The 26042-nt window shown below is 37.7% G+C and overlaps 1 protein-coding gene across 4 annotated transcripts in view; it reads left to right on the top strand.

The window, feature by feature from the left end:
- MEIS1 (Meis homeobox 1) overlaps window positions 1-26042 on the top strand; it is a 139455-nt gene that overhangs the window by 11072 nt on the left and 102341 nt on the right. For all 4 annotated transcript variants that reach the window (XM_032291931.1, XM_032291933.1, XM_032291934.1 and 1 more), the window contains exon 7: window positions 18607-18718. In XM_032291931.1, the coding sequence (XP_032147822.1) occupies window positions 18607-18718 (112 nt within the window). The remainder of the gene's footprint in view (window positions 1-18606; window positions 18719-26042) is intronic.

Here is a 26042-nt window from a genome sequence, read left to right as displayed (position 1 = left end):
AGGTTCCTTCCCCCACCCCCAGTCTTGGGGGCCGCCTGGAGGTCCCAGCCGGAGAGAGCCACCTTGGCGGGCTCAAGCCTCCTGGGCGCCCTCTCCTGACCGCCGAGCTCTTGCCTCGGCTTGGACATCTCGGATTCCGGGAGGCTGGGGGAAGCGAGGGGCGCCAGTGGATTCCCGGCCTTGGCGTGGGGCGAGTTCCCAGCTGCGACCCGGAGCAGAGGGAAGGGGGGGCATGGTCCTAGGCATTGAGGGGAGGATTGAGCCTGCTTGGCTTAGAAGAACGATGCGTGTTCGACTGGAGGCGGGGCGCGTGTTCTAGGGGTCCTTGGTGGATTTGGGGGCGCCAAAAGAGGTTAGGCGGGGAGAGGCCTGGCCACTCAGTTACTAGACTTTAGGCCGCGCTCCAGGAAGAAGCAGCCGGCTTCCTTCCTAGGCCGCTTCTGTTGCTCGCCACTCCTTGAATCTAAGCATTTTCTACTCCAAGAACGCGTTGAGAGAGAGGGGAGAGCGGAGCAGAGTCTCTAAGCCCCTAGGGCCGCCTCCTGGGGTGGCCACGCCTGCCGGTAGCCAGCCGAGATTAGCTAGGTCTGTGCTCTGGCCTCAGCGGTGGCCCTGGCTCTTCCCACAAGCAGCGGGAGGCAAAGAAATGGTCCCTTTGGATTACAGTTTTTATTCAACAGCAGCTCTCTGGGGGGTCCTCCTCTGAATCTGCATTTAGCCGCTCCTGGGCGAAGGCTGTCGGGTTGCACAGGGCGCCCTGTTGCATGTTAATCCAGATTTGCCTCCGATGTCTGGGGAGAAGTAATATGGCTTTCAGAGATGGAACCAGAGAGCCACGATCTCCAGGCAGGTTAAATGCCAAGTGCTGGCGGGCTCCCAGGGGACGGTCGCCCGGGCTGTGCGGCCCAGACTGGAGAGCGTGGGGCCTCCAGGCCTCTGGGATCTGGGGCAGGCCGGGCCCAGTGCGCTTTGGTTCCCAAGTGGGCCTGGGAACTCTGATGGCGATTGTTTTATTTCAAAAGTTCATAGCGTTGTTTCTGAAGCAGAGTTTGGGTTAAAATTCTTAAAACTGAAGTAGAACTTGACAGAAAACGCCCCCTCCGAAAAAGCGGGGGAGATTCTTGCAAGGGAGATTTAAGCTTTCCCTTTAGGGGAGGTGTCACAGTCAGGGAAAGGGCTGGGAGGGCAAGAAATAACCTCATGTCCTGCATTGATTGGATCTGCTGCTTTAGAAGCAAATAAATGGGGCCAGCGAATGTTTACTAATACTAGAAATGTCCGCAATTCATTGTCATCCAATAAGAAAACTGGACACAAACAGTGGGAGCCAGAAAAAATGCCCCCTTTTTCAGGTAGTTTGTTTTAAAATGCTTCCATTTGGATACATCTTATTTAAATTGTAAATGTTTCGTAGGTTCCCACTCAGTGCCTTAATCTTGAAACCTCTCAGTCCACAGGACTTGGAAGTGATAAAGTCTTAGCATCACCTAACTTTACATTTGATTGCGTTGTGGGTCATGTGATGTAGACTTAATTTCTTTTAAAATATATGTCAAAGAGAAATTATGGCAAGATTCTCTTTAATGATTAAATAATAAGGTGTTGACTGCTTGTCACTACACTGGCTAATTGGGATGTTCATTCTAGGCCCTTTATTATGTAGCACCCTTTGAATTAAAAGTTAGTTGTTTACCGGGTATATTTTTATTGTTACTTTCTGATTGCATTTTAGCGTGTATTTATGTGTGAGTCGCACAGAAAAGATGTCTTGATTCTTAATAGGGGCACTTTTAAAACACTTTAGAAAAAACAAGGGGGAAAAAAGTATAGCATGTATGCAGATAAGTTGAGATCAATTACATTGGTAAATGTCTCTAAGTCTAAATGCTAATAATACAAAAATATCCTTTTCATAGTTTCTCTCTCTCTGTCTCTTTCTCTTTCAATCTCTCTCACAGTGGAAGTCCCCAGTGCAAGTTCCATGAATAATGGAAAGCAATGATACTAATGCTACTTTGTACAAAGTAAAGCCTCATAACAGTAACTATTGTTCAGTGATTTAACTAGCTCCATGGCAGTAGGTCATTCAAATAGCAATTCTTCTCCCACCAGAATGACTCCATTGCTCACCATTCTGAAATATATAGAGTAGTTGTGTTACTATAGCTATTGGTCCTAACTTAGAGACCTGTATTAGAAAACATGGAGAATCTTAAATAGTAGAGGAAGAAGAGAAGAGAAAGAAAGGAAAAAAAAAAGGATTAAAATATGGGCCTGGCTTTCAAAAAAGTAACTGAAATATGCTAGAATTATCCAACTTTGAAAATAAATAAATTTTAAATCATTATGTTTTCAAACACTCATATGTTTGAATTTTTAAATGTTTGTCGTAGTCCCAAAAGATGTAAAACACAGCTGTTGCTGGGTGACATGTATTATATATATACACATGTATATATAATATATGTGTATATATATAATATATGTGTTTTATATATTATATATATATCTCCAGTAAAACTGTATATTCTTAAAAAACAAAGACTATTTGTGGTCCCATAGTAGAAACTTATGTTTATTAAGGCCAAGTAGATAGTCTAAAGTATTACCATGCAGCTTACCATCATAAAACTAGCTTACCTTCCCTAGCTTACCTCACAGGTGGAGTTTGAGAAACTATGAAGAATGCATAAAAAATTATATTAACACACTTGCCATAAATGAAAATACTGTCAACATGAATTCAAATGAAAAATTTTCTTATTGATAAAGTTATGCTTTCTATTGTAACAACAATATTTTCTTATGAAACATAAATGTGTCAAACAAATGTGAAATGCTAAAGTTTTAATAAATGATCATTTAATCATCATACACAACCAAAGTATGTATACAAAAACTTTTAAAGGAAAGTCGGCATACAGCCAAATTCCTATAGGGACTAACAGGGAAATGATCAAAAAAATGAACGTGAAATAAGACTTCCTGTAAGAAGGCCTATAATTCAAAATTATTTTACTCTACTGTCAGGGAAACACTTGAAGGACAGTAAACTGATACAGTTCTCAGTCATTTTTGTTACACAGTCTTAAATGTTTGCAACTGTAGCATTTACATGGCCTTTTGTGGATTATGATATCTGCCATATTTGAATCAAAGTAGTGCTTTAATTTATGACATAATCGAAACAAAATTTTTTGCCATTTCTCCTGAGTGCAAAGAAATTTAATATTTAAGAATTAAATAAAAATTATGAGAGTATTCTTTTGCAAATAAAGAAATAAAAATAGAAAGCATGTGACACAGTTTATCTGACAGTGTGCAGATGTTATTATAGATTTAAAGATTTTCAAAATCCCAAGTAAAACAACGCTACTCTAAATCCCGCTGGGCTTGCTCTTCTTACTAAGCAGGAAATATCAGAATGTAATACCTGTATAAAAAGTTTGGGTCTAAAACATAAAATACACTCTTACAATTGAAGTTTTAATGATAATTACAAAATTTGATTTTTGGCATCCTGTAAAACTTTTAATATTTTGCTATCCTTAACATTTATGAATAAACCATGAGTGTTTAAAATCAATTTTGAAAAGTTCAAGCAAATGAGTATGTCCATGTAGTGTAAAAGATAAAAGAACATCTTCACTGTATCTTTAATTTAACATGCCATGATTTCAGGATTATAGGAATTTAGGGAAGATTTTTGGAGTCTTAAACAGACTATCCAGGACGTATACCTACACTGGGCAATTGCTGGAATCCCCACACTTATAAATTGGACATTTGAATAAATGGTATAAAGGATACTGTGTGAAATAAGTGAGAATATATTTATTTAAATATTTGTCACTAGCATCGAATTTCAGTCAATGTAATGCATTCAAGTGCACAGAATTAAAGCAGTTTGCAACATTTTACTAGACTCTCTTCGAACACTCTTTTGCCAGATAGCATTTCTTAATCTACAAAATATGTTCTTGTTAAAGGAAAATACAAGAGTGCAGATATTTTTAAATTATTTTATATTCTTGACTTCTTGGTTCAGTGTTTCTAAAATTGACTAAAACATAATAGCAAGCATTGACTCTCTGATGGAAAAAGTACTTATTTGTATGCACATTGAATTATAAACCTGTTGTTTATTGGTGTCATAGTTATATACAATCAAATACAAATTATATCTGGAGCTGTATAGCTGTATATCAATACAAATGAAGTTTATAATGAAATCAACACAAATTATTTCTATATCCGTTTTTAAGATGTAAAATAACCATATTATGGCTTTTCCATGACATATGTACCAATTTATATGGCATACTCTAATGGAGGATAAATAAGTTGAGAAAAGAAGTTTTAACTTATTTATAATTCTCAAAAATACATTTCTACAGTGGATTCTCCTCTTGTACTTCATAACTCCATTTGCAATTAACAGAATTTATACTCATGAAGTAAAGAACCTTGAGTGCACAATGTTATAGTTCTTTAAAAAATTCAAAATCCTGGCATGTGCCTATAGTCTCAGCTAATCCAGAGGCTGAGTCAGTAGGATCACTTGAGCTGAAGAGCTGCCAGCTTGGGCAATATAGCAAGACCCCGTTTCAAAAACAAGACCAAAAAATCCTTAAATGAAATCATATTATTTGAAAAAAATAAAATGCCTTTTACGATCAATAAGTTTACCAAGTGAAACTTTAAAAATGACCACAACATTATGAGTTTAACAAATGTTAGCAAATAGCCATGCTGCTGCTTTTACATTTTTAACCTAATACAAAATCTTACGTTTTACAATGGACTTAAATGTACATCATTTTAACTCATTTAGAAGATAGCAGTAAATAACATTTTGAGTGACATTAGAATTACTCTAATATCAATATATGACAACATTCTAATATCAATACCTGGCAACATAACCTAGCTTAGAATTAATCATTACTTGTGAATTTCTATTTCTAGATTTTTCCTCACACTTTACAATATGGTAGCATGTTTATTATGCATTATATTTGAATTTCTGGGTTGTTAATTATTATTTAGCAAGATAGAACTATAGATCTTTCTTTTTCTGATCACTTCTTTTCAATTCTTTGGAAACCTATTCCTGAGATTTGAACCTGAGCTAGTTTGCTGGGTCTCATTTTCCTGTTGGAGTACCTTTTGGGTTATTAGACATATGTGGGTTATTTCTGTGAGAAAATGAAAAATATTACTCACTTCAAAACAGGAAAGAATAGAAGCCAAATTCATCAAATATTCCCAACCTGTGCTTTACAATTAGGTGAAAAATCCGAAGACTGTTTTTCTTATTTGTCTTCCCTAGAGCTGCGAACACTTGGTATAAAGATTAATATCAGCCCCTTTGTGTTCTTCCTCTAAAAGCCTAAATGTTTATTTTCAGTGACTGTATTCTTAACTGATAGTCCATATTTGGTCCCAGACCTCCATGATTTGCATTTTATTCTGAATTTGCATTCATATTACATCCCATAGAAACTCTTTAAAGTGAAGTGTTTTTATGATTATTATGAAACTCTAGAAAACGAAGTTTATAATGAAATTGACACAGCTGTCAAAAGGACAATGAAGAGCACAATTTGATTGTAAACCCAGAGTTTCCTTATCCCATCCCAACTTGTAAAAGGCTTATTTTTCTTCTTTTAAAAATGTTGGAAGCTGAATGAATAAGAATGTCTTTGATGATAAAACTCCTCTTAATATCTCCATAACTATCTGGATGTATTCTCAAATATTAATTTGATAGACAAACTATAATTAACTGTGATCTGTAGTGTTTTCTGTTATTCAGAGGTTATTCCTTAGCAATTTGAAAACTTAATTTCAAACTAAATGATGTACAATGTCTGAAATTCTAAAGACATACTTAATGCTATTTACATGAAGTAAAGTGTTTGTCTACAGAGCTTCAAAATGAAGATACTTTAGAGAGGTGGATGAACAATTTTTACAATACAAAGTCTTGGCAAACTAGCTAGAGCAGGTGGGCTCTTTGGATTTTTTTCAATATATAGCCTTCCTATATTTATAATAATATTAAAATTATTTTCCCTGAAGAAAAAAATGCTCTGTGTTTCATACAGAAACTCATATATAACATTTTAAACCTAGATATTTCATTGATCATAAAATCAGCCAATATAGAGAGAGAAAATTTAAAATATCAGCAAATAGGTACGATGCTATTTGCTATTATGCTATAACCAGAACAGAAACTTCAGCAGTATAATTAATTAGGCATTTTGGGTTTAGTTGGAGCATTTACTTGAAAGTTCCCACCAGATCTGGAGTTGTTTTAAAACCCTTGCTTGAGAATATTTCAGGGTAAAAAATTTGTGGTAACTCGCCATTGACATTACTTTTATTTGAAATTGTTCCTTCGTAAGAGATGTAGTATCATGAGTAACCCTGCCCTCTACTCTTGAACATACAAATGTGTCATTTATTTACATTCTATCATATACATTATTTATGGGAATTATGCTATAAGTCTACAGGGCATATGGAATTTATCTTCAGGAGATAAGGGTGGCATCTCTGCCAGAAGTGGTATAGCCCTAAGTAGATAATAAGGATTACCCTCAGACTACAGATAAATATTATCTCTTATAGAGTCATTACATGTTTATATTTCATAGCTCCAGATGCAAATGCAGTTTGCCATTTTCATTTTAATTGTCATAGTTTTCTTGGCTCTAGCTTCTAACAAAGAGAAACAGAAATTTTACATTTTGAATTGATCTTGGTGATAAATTAATATGTTCAAGAAAAGGAAAGATATTCAGTGGCAGAATTATTTAAATCCTTCCTTTCTTTCAGCCTTCTTTTGCTATCCTTAATGTGTTCTAAAATTTTCTGAAGAATGTTGTTCATAAAGTTTTTAGCACTGTTTGTGTATTTGCAGGCTTGGCCTATTGTTTCATTATATTTTGGGATTTTATAAGCTGTGCTTAATAACAAAATAAGCAAGAAAACATCTGAGTTGTTATATCCTGTACTTCTTTGCACAAAGTAAGAGAGATGTAGAATATGCTTGTTCAGTGCACATCAAGTATATTGTTGGTGCTCAAATATTTTTTATTCTAATAATTATTCAAAGCCAGTAACAATCTGCATTTAAGTGAGTATAAACATTTTTATTGTGGAATTTGGAATTTGCAGCAATTCAATTTTATTTTCCAAATTACCCTGCCATTTCAATTAGGTGCATTGTTCTTCACTCTACTGTTGGGACATTCTAAAGGTTTGCTTGCCATCCTAATAGTGAGTTGTTTGAGTGTTTAATATTTATTGAGGGCATGTAAAGAACATGCCAATAGAAAAAGAGGAGAACAAAACATTGACAAATCAATTATGGGGCTTTTCTTTGCTCATAATATACTTTCAATATTCCAAATACTCTTTAACTGTTAGATAGTATGAATAGTCTCTAGAATAATCGCCTTGGGTGTGGCTGAAGAATGGCATTCTGATTAACTGGAATTCCTTAAAAAGTGCACAGTGCAACTCAGCATCCTGCTTCTGGAATTCACAGTTGCTTTGGCTAGTCTCTTAGTTAAGTATCTTGAAATACAGAAAACTTGACCATTGTAGGAACCAGGAACTCAAACTGAATGTCAAGATGCTTTGAGAAAGTTCTCACTGATGATTTTACCCAAGATAAATAATCAAGGAAGGGAATAATATTTTCCCAATCTCCAAATTTAACATTGTCAGAGGACTTAAAGATGCAGACATTCTTGAGGAATGAGTGATACTTAAAACACAAAATGTAATAAAAAAATAAATAAATAAAAACATCAGAAGTGCTTCTAAAGAAACCATAGGGAAATTAGAAAATACCTGATTACTACTTATTAGTGGAAATCAGTGGTAAATATGAATTTCCATGATTTTTAAATCGGAAGAATAGTACCATGAGGTAGTAGAATAAAACAAGGCTATATCTTGGCTGAGTTTTTTTGTTTTTCCTTCTCATGTCCCAGTTGAGCTCTCTGGCTCAAGAGTTTAGAAGCAGAAAAGAGAAAACTTCAGAAACACTTGAGAACAAACAGTTAAGTGTAGCGATTGTAATTTTTAGTTACATATTCCTTCAGGAAAGTGGTGTCCTAATGAACTATATACAGGTTAGAGCCAGAGTATTCATATCTGAATCTAGACTTTGCTGTGAGATGGCAAGTCACTGCACCTGGTGGGCCTTAGTTTAATCATCTGTAAAATGGGGATAGTAATAGTACCTACATGATTGAGTTACTTTAAGAACTAAGTAAAAAGGCATCTAAAACATTAAAAGTAGTAAACTTCCAATAAGTATTTCATTACGTGATATTTTATCTTCTCGCTTGTATTCTGCCCAACCTTCAATAAATAACAGGAATTGGGTTTATGGAGGAAGGATTGGGTACTGGTTGATGGGGTGTTGTTTTATAGGGTATTTTATAATCATAGAATTTAAGAAAAATACCTTAATTCTTATTATGAGGAACCATTTTTATTCTGATTTCAGCATACTGTAAAAGGAGATTGAACTCAGATACTTTGCTGAGATAGTATAGTGAATCACTGCAAACTTCTAGGGTAAAATTCAAGCCACAGTATGTAAGGACGTTGTGCTAAGTACTTTTCCCCCATATTTCTAAGTACAAATGCTTCATGCTGAGGCCTGGTTGCCTACAGAATATTATCTACTTATACTTAGGATACAATGTTTTCTGAATTATTGGATTTTTTTTCTTTTCTTTTCTTCTTCTTTTTTTTTTTTTTTTTTTTTTTTTTTGCTAGGAACCTTGCCTGGAAATTTTGTGGTTTGAAGTTGTTTTATATAAGACACTTTTAAGTTTATTTTATCTTAATTTGTTTGCAGAACAAGGAGCACTGATACTAAGTTACAGATGTAAAATACAACACTAGGAAGCAAACAATCTTACAAAGAGGATTTTATAACATCAGGTATACTGGCATGTAATTTACTGATTCTTCTCCCACTGCTAAGTAGAAGTAAGAGAAAATGATCAAAGTTCAGCAGAAAACTCTCAAAAGATAAATGAAAAGTATGGTTTGAAGTATTTAGGTATACTTATTTGGAAATATAGTGACGTCAGTGAATTAGTGTTTTTTTTTTCAATCAAACATTTAACTCTATGAACTACAATTTATAGGTATGATTTTAGGAATAGAAACACATAGTGTCATGAAAGGCAGTAAATATGTTTTTATTAATAGCATGCCAGTTATACAATGGCATAGAAAAAGAAAACATTATTAAAACATAAATAAATACTTTCACTAAGATTTTTAGTGTATTAAAGCTTTATCTTCTTCATAAAATTTTTCTCTACAATAAACTGCTATGTAGAATTTGAACATTTAGGGCATTTGAATAATATCTATTACTTGCCAGTTTTGAGACTTTGGTAAAACTGATCATCATTTCTTGTCCATTGCCTTTGTCTTGTAATTATTCCTTTTCCTTGTTATTTGTCTGAATGTATCACATGTAGAAATCTATATTATCTTCTTATACCACAGTGGGGTCACCATGGGATGATGTTAACATTGATTGTCAAAGTTGAAGAATTGGGCAAAGTGTATCAGTGCTGTTTTGATTTAATCAGGAAAGCTTTTGGAATATTCTGACTGTTGTTTTACATCTGTAGAACTTTGCTTAGCATAGTTGACTCACTTTTAATTTACTGTATTGGGTAAATTAATTCAACTGTGCAGATTAATAAATTCCTGAAAATGTGAGAGTGGAAACCTAAAAGATACCAGGCTGTTGAAAACTAGGGTTTTAAGTAACACTGGGAAAGTGTTTTGTGGTATTCGGTCCTGGCTTCCTAGGGTCCCCGCCCACACTGCCTGCCAAAGCAGCCCAGCACCTGAGTATTGAGCGGAGAGTGAAGAATGATGATTACAGGACACTGGGCAAAATCTTTAAAGGATAGCAGATTTTAAAAATATATCTCACAGTCAAGCTGCTTTAAATTCCATCACAATGTAATTAAAAATCATTTGATTCATTTTTTAATGTTCTTTTGCCTTATGCCTTATGTATATGATAGGTGTGTGTTGCAGTCTGTGTGTGTGTGAACCCATGTGCACACTCACATCTGAACTCAGGCTTTAGTGATTTCTGAAGCTTGAACAATCACCTGATAGAAAACTTTTCATTTAAAGATGAAATTACTCCTGGGAAAATTTTCACCAAAGGCAAGAAAGCACAAAAATTCTTTTCCTCCTCTCTACATGCCTCATTACACATAGATAGAGGATTCAATGTTTGAAAAATTATCATTTTTGTAGGTTTTATTTTTGGTATGTGAGAACTGGGAAATATGGAACTTGATTTAACAGATGCTATGTCCACCTTTACAAACTACCCACCGCTACTATCATATATGATTATATATATACATGTATATGTATATAGACACACAGGTATATTTGAAAGCAATTCACCAGAGTTGCTTAGCTGTTAAGGTCTTAGAAATCTGCCTCATTTGATGCCGAAGTATACACACTTATGCTCTGTGTAAAGATAGTGAGTGCAAGATGTAAGAGATGATTAGATGATCAAGATGCATTTCTAGATTAAAAGTCCGCCTAGGCAAACATGTCAGGGCTGGAACTGTGAGAAGAGGCAGTGTGGTGTGTTGGTGAAAGCCACAGATTCTGGAGGGATGCTGGATTTCCATTGTCTTACTGCTAGTTTACCATCTGCCCTGAGTCACCAGAATTACCCTCCAGGCCTCTATTAAGTGCAGTCATAAGCACATTTTATCTCAGCATTAAAAAAGGGCTCAAGAAGAACCCTGGCAGGCCTTACGGACTTGGCAAAGGTAAGCGAGTGAGGGAGGGGGCAAGAAGGAAATGAGCGAAAGGAGAGTTGGTAGAGAAAGTGGATAACCTGTGTGAGGAAGGCAACCTTTCAAAAAGTTGGCCCCTCTGCGGAAGATGAGGGTAGGCCACCATCAGGGAGTGCCTCAGGCACCTACCAGTCTTTTCCCAGAACGAGAAATTGCCTCTCTGCATTTTATCCACTTTCAGCAGGGCATAGTGTGGACTTAGAAAAGGTTTCTTTAAAGCATACTATTTCACATCCATTATCATTCCTCACAACATTTCAGCGTGGCCCCTGAATCCACAGCATGTGCGCACACTGACATATTAATTTGTGAATGTTTATGGCATTTCAAAATATCTAAATGCTCAAAAGGTAAGAGCAGTTTTTCTGTGTTTAAAAGAAAAAGGTAAAACAAAACATACAGCCTAAACTTGTTGTGGTTAAATGAATTTTGTTTAATGATTTCTAGGGACATTTTTTTTTTTTAAGAAATCCACATAGCTTTTTTTCCAGAATTACCTGAATTTGAAGTTTAGTTGATGTAGCCCCAAGGGAGTATGTTTTGAGAGGAGCAGGCTGTCCCTAGGGCTCTAGCAAATTACACGTGCTCAATACAAGGTAGTTGAGTGGGTTGAATGATTATATGGTATGTTTTGGTTATTGAGCAGATACAAATGCAAGCCACCAAGCATTTCAATAAGTTTCAGTATGACAAGACTTTAAATACTCATACATAAAATGCCTTCTCAGCATCCCCCATTCCCCAGCTTCAGGTACACACAAGTAAATGTGTATTGTTTCTCACAGCAGCTCCTGGGTCCCTTCTCTTCTCATTCCTCTGCATATGGATCTCTCTGGTCCCTTTCCTCGGATGGCATCATTGATTGAGGGGTGTATAAGAAATGATATTTGTTGAAGTCATGTGCCTTTAGGGATCCCGAGAAACACTGTTTAGACAGAGGGGAAAAGTCAAAGGGAGGAGGGATAATTAGATGTGGCTTCCCCAACAGTGTGGGATGGTGACATACAGCAATCCCATCCGCTGTGCTTTATGGAAGAGCACAGGTATGCACGTGTGCACATACGTATGGACACGGGCAAGCCTGTGAGTGTGAGTGTGCGTGTGTATTCCTGAGCGCCATGCACACTGGTGCCTTCCCCGTGCAGACCTAGAGATTGTCCTCACCTGGAGAGACTAAACTGTTCACTTTTGGAGACAAGCCAGCTCTTTCAGGCCACTAGAGATCGTTTACTAAAGACACCCTGGTGATTTGAGAGAGTAAATGTACCTCCCCAAAGAGAAAGCCACCTTTTAATAGGTACAGACTGACTTCGAATATTGAGCACTGTGATTATTTCGTCAGTCTCTCTACATAGCAGCTAACTGACCCCTTCACAGTAAAACTGACCCCTTCATCAGACTCTCCATTATTCACCTTTTTGAATGGGACCAGTAGGGTAGAAGTTTTGATAAACAAAAAACAAACAAACAAAACCTCTTTATTTTTGATTTGAAAAAAAAAAATGATTCTGACATCATACTACTGTGGTGAATGACTGGGAAGATGTGTTAAGATGCTTTGTATACTGTAAAGTGATTTATAAGTGTTAGCTATCAAATTAAACTTGACGAATCGGGGAGGAGCAAACCACCTGTAAAAATCATGTTATTCCAAGGTGAAAATAAGATCAGTTTGCATTCCCTGAGCACACACCAGCTGGGAGATAGGCTAAGGCATACCAAGCTGTGCACAAAGCCAGCTCAGGTTAACCATTCTTTCCTTAAGGTCTATAACCCGAATACACCTGTATGTAGATATCCCAGGGTTGATTTAGGTCAACTTGTGTTGTTACATTAAGAACTATAGAAGCTGCCACCTATTGAGTGCTTGCTGCATGCTTGATAGTTTATAGATGTTATGTCTGCAAGGGAGTCCTTTTTATCCCCATTTACAGATGAGGACATTAAGGTTTCAAGAGGTTATAACTTAATTAAGACCCTGTAAGTGGCACAATCAAGTCTCAAATAGGACTCTATCTAGCTTTAAATTTCCTTTCTTTTGACTATTATGCTACAATTGAATATTAATATATTTTTATAGTTGTGTCTGTTTGTGTAAATGCAAGTATGTGAGGTATATTTAAATTGTACAAGTCTTTGTTAGATATTTTGTGATGTTTCATATGGGAGAATACAGTATCAGGTGACAATTTATTAAAGATTCCTTATGTGTTACTTAAGTTATTCATTCATTCAAAAATATATTTGTATCTAATATGGACATTTTCCTAGGATGGAAGATATAAGGATGAATAAGATGTAGTCTAGGATTTCAAAACATTCATAGTGTAGAACTGTAGACAGGCACAACAGGTCATCACAAAGCAAAGAGTGAAAGGCTAGAAGTGTGCATGAGGTGGTCCGGGCTCTCAGAGCAGCAAGGCCTCGCTCATCCAGGGGATGATGTGTATCAAGGAAGCTTTTTTTTTTTATTAGAAATAATTTTTTTTTTTTTTTTTTTGAGATGGAGTGTTGCCCTGTCGCCCAGGCTGGAGTCCAATGGCGCAATCTTGGCTCACTGCAACCTCTGCCTCCTGGGTTCAAGCGATTCTCCTGCCTCAGCCTCCCATATAGCTAGAATTACAGGCATGAGCCACCACACGCAGCTAATATTTTGTATCTTTAGTAGAGACAGGGTTTCACCATGTTGGTCAGGCTGGTCTCGAACTCCTGATCTTGTGATCGACCCGCCTCGGCCTCCCAACGTGCTGGGGTTACAGGTGTGAGCCACTGTGCCCAGCCACAGGGAAGGTTTTCTAGGTGTTGTGGTATCTGAGCTGTGCCTTACCCAGTAGGAAGGAGATAATCAGGGGCTGGGGTCAGGCAGGACAGAGCAAGACACTGCAGGCAGAGGAGAAGGATGAGCATGGGCCTGGAACAATAAGCAGCAGAGTATCTGTCAGAAATCATGTGCAATTGGGTGTTACAGAAGCAAAAGAAACAAGAGAGGAATGGTCCCTGGGAGAGATTATAAACGGCTTTGTATACCAGGGTAAGGACCTCAGATTGTATTCTGTAGGCAGCAAGGAGCAGTCCGTTCATTCAACAAATGTTTCCTAAGTGTCAGCCAACTGCAGGGCACTGTGATTGATAGTCAGGATGCAATGGTGAGCAAAACTGACACAATGTCTGACCTCACAGAGCTTATGATCTGATGGAATGGAACTCTTTTAAAACTTGGGATTGATGAGGGCCTTAACAAGAACAGCAGTCACGAATATGGAATGGGGAGATTTATTTCAGAATGATTTGGGGGTCAAAAATAGACAAGATTTGGTGACTGATTGAATGGGGAGGGGAGAGGGAGAGAGAGAGAGATCACATGAATGACTCTCAGGTTTATACCACAGATGGACAATGTGATACTTTGTGATACATGGACATGGAATAAAAAAGAATGAGTACAAGGTTTGGTGGAGACATGGAGAGTTTAGCTTTGGACTTGTTGAGTTGAAACAAGTCCACTTTCGGACTTCTTGAGATGGATGTCTTTGCATGGAGATGGTTTTGCAGGTAGTTGGACATAAAAGTCTAAAGACCAAAGAAGAGATTCAGACACACACATTTGGTAGCATATAGGAAATCAAGCCACTGTGGAGGGAGGAATTATCCAAAGAAGACCTGGACAGTGGTAAGAGGACCTGATGTCTGTCCAAATTTAAGGCATAGATTGAAAAAGAGCGAATAATAGAAGAAAAAAAGGTCACCAGTGGGTAACTTTATTCAGGAAGGCAAGATAGTTTTTGAAGTTGCAGTCTGTTGGTTGGAATGTTGGTGGCACAGTGACTAATGAACAATTCAGATTCATTCCCTAAACACTCGGTGCCTGCTGAACGTGAGCCATGCATTGTGCTGAGGTAGGAAAGGAGAAGACAGAGAAGATTAAGATACCACCCTCACTCCTGGAGGACCCTGCAGTCAGGGGAGGTCATTGCTTCTATTTTACTACCAGATGCCAGTAAGATTGCCTTAGAGATTGAAAATTCCATACATTGAATCATAAAGGACCCCCAAAGAACTTATTTTAAAGTGTTCTTAAGAAATGATAGAAGGAAATGGGAGTGTTCAAGCTGTCAAAGAGAGAAGATACGGCGAGAATCATAGCTTGCTTCAAATATTTCAAATGGCTGTCTATTGGGGCTCTAGAACTGGGAAAACCATGAGGAAAAATTGAATTAGTTTATATATTATGTATCAATCAAAAAGAAATTAATGATGGAATGAACTTTCTAGCTGTCTGCCTCCATTCATGACAACAGAAATAGTGTCTGGAGGACATTGGCTGCCAATGGCAAGTTCGAATGCAGAGTCAATAACCTTTCAGGCCTTTCCAGCAATATTTTGTTGTTTTGTTGCCGTTGTGTCTAGCCCTGTGAACATCTCCTAGAGCAGTGGTTCTCAAATTTTGAGAGAATGGCATACCTGTTTGAGAACCTGGTAAAAAGTTTGAATCCTACCCCTTGGAAAAAATATGCAAGTATGCACGTAAACCCAAATATTGTTCCAACAAGACCCCCCTAAAGTCTTTCATAGGAGATTCTGGACCTCAGGTTAAGACCTCTTGTCTTAATGGATTTCCAGTAAGTAAGAACACAACCATTGCTTTCTCTGAAATTATATACATTGAAGAAAAAAGCCTCTTTGGGACTTAATTTAAAACCATGACTAAGGTTTTTTATTAATCTAATGCCATGCATTCTTGATTTTATTCTGTCAGTCTTACATTACAAGTGGCCCCAAGCAACTCGCAACTTCACAGATATAGATACATAATCAGATGCACATATTTTATTCTAAAAGTAATAATGATGTTTGGTGCAACCACATATAGTCACAGAGATATGTTACTGTAACTGAGCTTCTCTGTAGATGGATTTGGGCGGAGTTTGTTCTGATTAGGGCTGTCTTACATATTTATACTGGAAGAGTTCATGAGCTATTTCTGATACTGAGACTTTAATCATGCTTAATGAACTGAACTAAGCATAATTCTCATTCTGTTTTGGTAACTTTGTGGATTTCTTCTAATGCTCAGTTTCATGTAACTACATCATTCTTAAAATGCTAATACACAAAATGCTAATTCAAGAAAGGACCACAAAAGTTAGATTTCTCTTCAGAGAAGTGCATTCAGTATTCACAGGCCTTCCGGAAGAGCAAGGCTTTGAGAAGGATGATATTAGGTGGAAAATATTGGCTCCTACCTTCGGTGAACACACAAATTTAAACATATAGGTTGCACAAAATTTGGATAAACTGAGGTGGAATCCAACATTTCTTACATGAATTCCTGTATAATGTGGCAATAGCTGTGAGAAAAGAGGAGCCCAGCATCTAAGGCCCAACACAATGAAAATGCAATGAATCGGAATGCCTCACAGATCATAGTGGAATCAGAATTTCCAGCAAGGAAAATCTTTTCATGGTGAATTAAGTGGTGGATGAAGAAAAATGGTGATGAAAAAAGGTAGGCACAGATCACAAACACTGGGCTCAGGGCTCACTGCTGAAGATTTAAGAACCTTAGCAAAAGCTATGCAGAATAGAATGTGGAAAATTGAATTTACTAAACAATTAAGCATTGAATTAATCTACATCCTGCACAGTAGAAAAGTGGGGGAGGGAGCAGAGCAAAGCTGAATAAATCAGTGGAGCTCATTAAAAGATAGTGAATATATCAGGTCTGTTGTAGCATACAGGAGGACAGTTTCCTGTATAACAAGGAATAATTCTTTGGTTCTAAGTCACCTTTTGGAGTCCTAGTCTTAATCAGATTAACAAACATGCTTCTGATGAGGTTGGTCTGTGGCTCTGTATTTTAGCTTGTTATCGCTAGCTTTTCTATTAATTACCAGTCAGATCACCAGTCAACAATAGTAGTGAGGGACAACATAAATAAAATGAGAGTGCCCAGGAGATGTCACTCGCAGGATCTCATGCATCCTGAAACTCCCACGGGTTCCTGCAGCCTCCCACATGCCTTGCTGGTCTTTTGTTCAATTACAGTTAATGCAATAGTTTGCCATTTTCTCTTTCTAATTATATTTTCAAGTGGGATTTGTAGCACATAGAAAAACATCCTTTTACATGCGAGGCACCGGGGTTTTGTGCCTGGCATTGTCTGTCCCCTGGGTGCTGTACCATTCTTTCTGCAGAGCTCTGAATAAACAAGTCCCCCTTTTAGAGCTGCAGTTGTACAAACTGAAAATTTATGCATTAACTGTTTGCATTCTGAGCGTGTGTTCCAGATTACGTCTTACAGCATTCTTCTGGTATGCTGCAGAATGCGTGTTTGCAAAAAGCATTTCTTTCACAGTTCACATGTCTTTCAATCACCGAGTCAGCAGATCAATTAGCACTGTTTTTGAGAATATGCATAATGGGTGAGTCAAACATACAAATGGCATATCTCTCTATAACTTTATTTTCATTTTTCAGGCTGCATTCGTCTTCTGGCCAAGATTATAGAATAAGTGACAGTGATGCATCCTGTTCAGGAACAGTGACTCTTTCCCTTTGATTCCTATACAGCCCGCCTCTTAGATGGGATCTTTACTTTTCTCTCCCTGAGTGTCTGAGACATTTTGATCTCCTCAGCCCTTCTTATCTTCTCCAGGATAGGAAAATACTTTTCTAGAAATAAGCAAAGAGCTCTTTGATTTCACTACCCATACTTAAACATATTGGAAGGGTCAGCAAACTCTACTACTATATGGTCATGAAGCGTGACCTTATATGATTGAGATGATGTATACATATTTTACGTACAAGATCATCCTGCTTTCCCACTAATAATCTTGAAGACAAATATCACTTCCTGGCCAAAGACCAGCTTTGTATTTTGCATCATTCCTACTGTGCAGGATGACCGGTGACTCATGAGGCTGTTTTTGAAAGCTAGCACCAAAAGCTAATTAAAGTCTTTTCTGGTGATAAAGGGAGATTTGGGAGAAGTGTCGCCATGATTGTTTTCCTCAAGAATTTAATTTACAGCCAGTTTTTCCTATCTGAATGTTACTTTCGAATGCACCCAGTGATAAGAAGCAACATCTGTTTTCCGTTCAATAGTACAAGAAGGCTCTGCATGGGGCTGAGTGTACACAGTCCATGTGAATCTATTGTTATTCTCATTTCTTTTTTGTCCCCATGCCTGGTCCATTTGCCATGTACCATCCGGCAAACAGCTGACACATACTAGCTATTATGGACCCTGGCCTAATTATGAGGTCTTAAAAGCTCTGCCATGTTTGTCTTCTAGGATGAATCAGAGGCCTCAATAAACCACAGTGTTACAGACCACCATTCTCATTTTGCATTTCCAGAGTAGCAGACTGTTGTGCCAGAGGGTTTGTTGATGTTAAAAACATAGTCAGAATCAGTGGTGGCATTTTGTTTCCCTCTTTGCCTGGAATGTTTTTGTTTTCCTTAGTAATAAAGCATGCAATTACTTACAGAATAACTATTTGTAGATATTATTTTAGCTTGGAAGCAGAAACTGGCAAATTACAAATGTACCAGTGCAGCCCTGAGCTGGAACCATGGTTGAAGGGAGATGGGAAAAGTGGCATGGTTATGTGCTCCAGCCCTCCATGGCTTTGTCATTATGCCATGGGATCCTTGCCAATAAAGGTTCACAGATGCCTCTTATTTGGGTTTCTGATTTGTGCCCCCACAGCCCTCTTGGAACAGAGATCATGATGACACAGCATCTACCCGTTCAGGAGGAACCCCTGGCCCTTCCAGCGGTGGCCACACGTCACACAGTGGGGACAACAGCAGTGAGCAAGGTAGGAGAGATGCTATTCTCTTTTGCTACTTGTTTCATTTTTAAGGATTAAAAAATCAGAACTGTCTAGTGAGTTACTATGTATACTATACAGTTTTCCTAGAGGATAAGCCTCCTTTAGCTTGTGAATCAGCTCATCTTATTTTATTCTCCGACCCCGTTTTCTTCTGTGCCATTCCAGCTGCCTAACTGCCTGTCACCTGGCCAGCTTCGTAAAACAGAGTCAGTGAATTGACTGAGGGCAAGATTAGGGAAGTAGCTTAGAAGTTTGAATGTGAATAAATAGTACACCACTAATACCCTGCTATACAAATAAAAAGTATTACTACTGCTTGCCCTCAGAGGCTTTTCAAGTGCTCATGAAGAAACACCCACTAGGATTCTGAGTTAACGATGTCTTAAGATGCTTCTAAGGCCGTGGGCCTTTCAGTAGCACATGCTGGGCTTCCCTCTCCACTGGGTTGAAGCCATTTTTTTCTGGTTTTATTTATCTGAACCTCTTAACTGCTTGGCTTCATTGCAAAGCCAGACTAAATAAAATTTAGGAAGAAATGAAAAGATAACAGATTTAATTTGTGTTGTCCTGTGAATGCACATACCTGTGTGTATGTGGGTGTCCATGGATGTGCATGTTTGACTATAACTAGTAGGAAATAAAGTTTAAACATCAAGCTAATCTTTAGCAAAAGGGCAAATGAGTATTCAAATGTCTGTACTGCTTTTCATGAGATCCCACTGTGGTGGATTTTGTGTTCCATTAATGCAATTAAAGTTTAAAGGAGAATTCTTTATCTGAATATAAAAAGGCTGTTTTATTGAAGCTGACTCTGAGCCCACAGTAGGTACATACTTTAAAATCTGGTTTTATGATCGTGTTTGTCTAACTTAGTTGGGCTCTACCAATTAAAATTGCAAAGTCTACAATGAATTTAGCATGATTAATTTGAAAACAAAAACAGGACAGTTAATTTTTTTTTTTAGACACATGTATGCTATTTGTACCGGGAATAACTTCTACAAATATAATTTTAAACATTTGAGACATTTTATTGTTCAAAGAAAAGTTGCTGACTTCATCACAACTATAAGCCTAGTAAAAACAGAGCCCAGAATAGTAAACTGGTTCAGAGCTGAGGCAGAAACAGGTAACCTCTGACCTCTGACTTTTACTGGAAAATGATATGCAGCATAAATCCAAGGGGCCTTTTTTCTTTCAAGTGTGTGTATGTATGTGTTATGGTGTTGCCGTTCACAGCGCTATAGTTAAGATGGTGTCAGCACTTTCAATATAAAGCCCTACTTTCATAACTCTACTTACACTATGAGTTTTCAAAAAGGTGTAAATGGAATCTAAATTCTTTTTCCTGTAGCCCAAAATTGCTACATGGGGTCACAGCCTAGTGTTTGGCTTCTTTTTCTTTTTCATTTCTTGCTTTTCAAAACTTATATCATCTGAGAATAGGTATAGTTCAGCTGTTGCATTGAAGGCTTGCAAACTGCTGAAATGCACTTGAATTTAAAACTGTAATGCATCAGTTTTCTCAAACATAATATGATAAGAGGATTTTCAGATAGCAAATGCCCAATACCAGTTCTTCCCCTCTGACACGCTGTAGCAAGTAATTAGGAATGTTGTATGATGCCTGTTCCTTCAACAAGTGTTCTCCAAAGGCCTATTTAATAATTTGATTGTAACTAAGAACTCTATATTCTTCATATTACTAACTTTCCACTTGGAAAGTTTCTTTCTATATTTTTTCTTTTTATATTTGAGTCCAACACCTAGTTGTTTTTAAGACATTTTCAGGTAAATTATCTTATTTGAATGATCTCAGCTGAATCATTTTTAAAAATCCTGGGTAGCAGATTAAGTAGGTGTAGCCCCATTTGACAGATGAGAAGAATAAGGGCATGGAGAAGCTGAATGATTTGGTGAGGTCCCAGTGGAGCGTCAGACCTAAACTTCCAGTTTCCCAATGACTAAAATAAGCTTCTTCTCATCAGACCCTCTTTCCTCATCTCTACCAAAAAACTACAGTCAATAACTTCCACTGTCATCAAATAGAAAGTTTCTGTGCTGGTTTCCCCTACCCCACTTTTCTGTGCTTGCTAACAGAGGCTGTTGGGAACCCCACCTTCAGACTTATTTGTCCTTCCTTGTAGGTTTTCCTTGGCGGTTGAATTTATTTCTGCTAAATGCAGAATGATGCCTGAAAGTGTGGCTGCAACAACTTATGCACATTTCCATGCCCACCATGACCCTTCTAAACCTTTTCTTCATCCCTGAGACCTGCAGAGTTTGGTCTTTGTGCAGCATTCAGATTAACTGTGCACAGTGGCTTTTCCATGTTTTCCCTGTTTGCCTTTTCTGGCAGGCATGGAAGTGTAAGCTGTGCCAGCATTTGGCCTGTAGTACATGTCCTAAATAGTTATTTACACAGTTTGAGTCCATTTTAGTCAACTGGGTAAATAACAGCCCTCTTCGAAAGATTTATAAATCCATAAATATGTCTTTATACATACCCAATAGACAGAAATAACTCAATCTGCCAAGAACATATCCAAAGAGGTGTTTCCCCCACAGACAGGAGTAATATATATTTTAAAACTTTCTCTGCTGTATTATTTGTACTGCATTTCTTTCTTCCTCATTCCTTCTCCATTTTTACCACTTCATTCTGGTACCTGTGTCACAAAAAGAAAATGAAAAAAAAAAAAAAAAAAAGAAAAAAGAAGAAAAAAGAAATCCCTTAGGCTTTAGTCCCTGTTAAATAACCTTATCTGCTGCACAGTGGAGGCATGTAACAGGCTATATATATCTTAACTGAGTCCTCTTCTTTTGAACTTTCAAAGTAAATAAAATGAAATAAGTTATGCAGAAAATTTTAAATTTTCCAACAGATTTCAAAATGTAAGAATTTCTTGTTAGAGTTCCAGCAATTTGGGGAATTTTGAGTGCCTGATAATTTGCTGAATTAGTAGCTGTTGTGATCACTGAAAGAGTTTCAGTACACATTTTTACCTAAACATTAAAAAAAAAGAAATACAAAATCCATGACTGGGCACAGTGGCTCACGCCTGTAATCCCAGACTTTGGGAGGTGGAGGCGGGTGGATCACAAAGTCTGGAGTTTGAGACCAGCCTGGCCGACATGGTGAAACCTCATCTCTGTTAAAGATACAAAACTTAGCTTGGTGCTGTGGTAAGCACCTGTAATCCCAGCTACTTGGGAGGCTGAGGCAGGAGAATCGCTTGATCCTGGAAGGTGGAGATTGCAGTGAGCCAAGGCTGTGCCACAGCACTCCAGTTTGGGTGACAGAGCAAGACTCCATCTCCAAACAAAGAAAAAAAGAAAAAAGAAAATCCAATCGTGGGCATTCTAAAGAGAATGTACGTAAGATATGTAATTAAGAAAATACCAAAGATATTTTGTGAAATAAATTCTAAAGGTATTTATTTCATTCAGGGATTTAATGTTTATTCATGATTTACACAGTATGTCTTTTCCTCAATTCAAATTATCATGACAACTTTTTTTAATGATATCTACTTCCATTCAATATTAATACTTGTGGCCCTTGCAGGAGATTGATTCTTTAATAGTAAAGTCCTTTTCAGTTGGCATTTAAGAGGGAAAGCCTCACATCTGTGTTTGGTTGGGGATTCTGTTGCTGTTGCTACAACACTGATTTTGTTTACTCTTTAACTTCCTCAAAGCACTTCCAAAGATACCAGATTGAATCCTTATTTTATCCCTGGCAATTATTTGCTTTGTTTTCCCATTTTACAGAAGAAAGAGGTAATAGCTCAGAAATATTGAAGAGTGAGTAACTGTCAAAGTCAGCTTCAAGATCTTGGTCTCTTGGCTTTAGAACTGCTTTAGGGTGGGGTGTCTGTTTCCAGGGCTGCCAAGTAGTGTCTCATCATAGGAGGTACATGATGGCAGAGATGTGTGGCTTTCATGTGTCTTTTGCATCCTACTGTGCATGGCTGCCCACTCTGGAAACTGTGTGATTTGCAGTAGGGGAGCTTCAGGCAAATTGGGTCCCTCTTCCACCTAGATTTTTACTGCTCCTCCAGAGGCCTGCCACAGCCACTCTATGCCTCTTAAGCAGTTTCAGCTACGATTGACCACATTTTTGAGTTTGGACAGGTCTCTCTTTTTGCTTTAAAGTTAAGAGAGGTAAATAAATGATGGTAAAAGATAGCAAAATAGGATATGAAGGGCCATCAGTCAGTGTAGATATTTCTGTCCCCTCACTTTTTGGGTGAGGTCATGGAGGCTCAGAGCGATAAGGAGACTTGTCAAAGGCACTGGTTGGTGCTCCAGTTGGGACTTGAACCCATGCAGTCTGACTCTAGAGCCCAAGATCCTAACTGTGATGTCCTATTTGATACACTGCTTTCCTGGAGAAAGAGACCATTTGACAGACATTCTTTCTGTTACCAGTTTGACAATTCTTTCCCCAGTTGTCTGTACTGAACCTGGCGCTGTGCTGCCTTAATGGTGACCTAGCTATGAATACGACAGAATTGCCTTAGACTCAGAGGGGTAAAGTTCTGCTGAGGAGGGAGAACGTAGTTTTGCATGCAGAGTGGAATGATGAATGAAGTATTTACAAAGGGAGCATGATGACTGATATGATTCACTGGTATTATGTATTAAGAGCCTATATCATTTCACTCATTCGAAGACTTAGTGAATTAAGAATAGAAGCATGGGAACAAGTAAGGATGTTGCTCTTGCAGAACATTTTCCACTTAAAGCTCATCATATTTTCCTCTTTTGTGAGGATCAAGAAAAAGTATTTTTCTACATGGAAATTTGATGTAAAACATTTTAACCCTAAAAGCTTTTAATGATTGCTGGAATCTCTAAAACCCACTTATGAACCTCTCCTTTGGGGCAGGTCTCAGAAAAACAATAGTACCACTTAAAAAAAAGAAAGAAAGAAAGAAAGGCAAAGCCAGCATGCCAGCATGTTTCTTTAAAGAAAAATAATTGCAAAACACTGCATTTCTCTATCATAGTCTATCAATAGTTCCAGTGCCTCCCACTGTCCCATCCCCCTCCACACCAGCTTTTGTATAAGTCCAGGCAACCTATAGGCAGAAGGCAATTCCATTTATTATTGAGGGGAATCTCAAGGCAGTTGTTCCAGACCTGTGAAGCCAGCAGGCAGAGCAGCCTGAGAGGGGGTGGGGAGCACCGAGTAAGGGAGGTGGGGAAGGGCCACATTATGTTCCAGATGACTGAGCAACGATTTATATACCACTCGCCTTTTTTACATGAAGAAGAAAAGTAATAACAGTCCAAACCCAGGCATTTGAAACAGTCAGCTGTCTGATGAATAATGGGATAGGTGGAAAGGAGCGCTCTGATTGGGTGTCTTAATGAGCACATTTCGCACAGAGTTTGGGCTGCAGTTCCCCTTGACCTTTGCCCTTTATTGACCAAACTGACACTTCATTTTTCACATACTTCCAATTATGGCTCGGCTTAAGTGTTGCCCTCCCTCCTTTATTTCTTTCCTATGGACAACTTGAGAGTGGTTGAGGCCACAGAAGATATTTTAATTTGAAAAACTACCGTAGCAACTCAGGTTCAGGATGTAATCTGAAACTGCTGTCACTTTGCAGCTTTTCAGCTGAAAACACAAAGTTAATACTGCTTGTTTTGAGACAATTTTCTTTAAAAAAAAAAAAAATCCAACGTATTTTGCAAACAAAATGATAACCTAAGAACCTTGAAAATGAAGGAAAATGGTTACAAATGGTAATTTTTCTTTTTTGTTGTTTCATTTGTCTGTTGGTCACAGTGACTTGAATGATCTCTGTTCACACTTGCTTCTTAAGCCTGTACCTCTCCAGGGACTTCTTGTATTTCAATGGCACTGTAATGATTTTGACTAATACACTTTTGAGAGGAGAGAAAAGTAAAATATAATTGTGACTACAGGCCTTGGAGCATTGCAGCCCTGTATATTCCTTTGGTTATATTTAATGTTGACCTGCAAATTAAAGTGTGGCCTTTGCATGAGGTGGCAGGCAGAATAGGAAAATGATTTCCTGGTGGGAAAAGTCAGGTGTAAAAAAGAAAGGGGAAGTTATTATGCTCCACAAATGCCTGTTATCAAAATGTATGTATTATTAACTTATCAAACATGTTGAATGAGATGTAGAGACAGAACACTGTTTTCCCAAGTACACCCTGTAATATACTCACCTTGCCTTTTATTGACTCATCAAATGTGAGTAACAGTGTTCTGTTCTCCACCTGCTTCACTTCTAGCATCATGAAAGCGGGTCCTCTAATAGAAAAATAACTTCACCATCTAAAAGTACTAACTATAGGTAGGGGCATGAACTTGGCCATAAGCATTTTCGTAGAAAGTGCCTCTTCTCCTTATCAGGCAACATCACCAGCAAACTTGAGGCCGTTGTTTTTCATCTTAAGCAACCAAAAAGTACTTTTGAAATTATTTACAGCTGAATAGAGATGTTCTTCTAACACAGAAGTATTTATCTGAAAAGTGGAGGAAGTGTTATCTACTATATTATGTAGCCCTCTAGCATGTCCGTGACATATTTTTACTATAATATGGTAATAAAAGAATATGTAAAAGACAGACCAAGCTTCTATCTTTTTCTGTAAGGTGACCTCTGTTACCAAGTAACTGCTTTACTTATGAGCTTATTAAAAACTCAAAAAATGAGCTTTTCATACTTCACAGGCATTGATGTGAAAATGAGCTGTCCTGTGAGTAGTTTTCTTGATCATTTTTAGAACAATTGATTAGCCAAAGAGCTCCTGCCATTAGTTGACATTGACTGATAGCAATTTGTCACAAGCTCTGAAGGTCAGCTAGACAGTTGGAGTTTCAGCTTGTCTTTGATTGACCTTTACTGATTCCATCCTCATGTGATTGGGTTTGAATAGGTCTGACCCTCAAGTGGAAAAGACAGGGCATTAGTCAACAGAGTCATTTCTTGTATATTCTGTTGATTGCTCATTTTTATTTATGTGTGAACTCATGGTCTGGATTTCTTACCAAATTTTGAACTCTCATTTTTGAAATTTAAAAGATGTGATATTTATTGTGTAAACTGTAAGTCACAATTCTATTTTCCCTTTGGTTTGCATATAACTGCACACTTGATTTGTGATGTCACTGACATCTATCTATTAGCCACTGTTACCTGTGTAGATAGTGGAGTTTTGTTGCAAGTGATGGATTAAAATTTTGTTGTTGCTGTCATTAAGAAATACCAACTCTGGTGTGACTTGTAGCATGTCTAAAATTATACACCAATTCTTTTATTTT

Source organism: Sapajus apella, unplaced genomic scaffold (genome assembly GCF_009761245.1).
Source record: "Sapajus apella isolate SASKATOON/1434 unplaced genomic scaffold, GSC_monkey_1.0 scaffold26, whole genome shotgun sequence".
In the NCBI taxonomy this organism is placed as follows: domain Eukaryota; kingdom Metazoa; phylum Chordata; class Mammalia; order Primates; family Cebidae; genus Sapajus; species Sapajus apella.
This window is presented reverse-complemented; position numbering and strand designations above follow the sequence as displayed.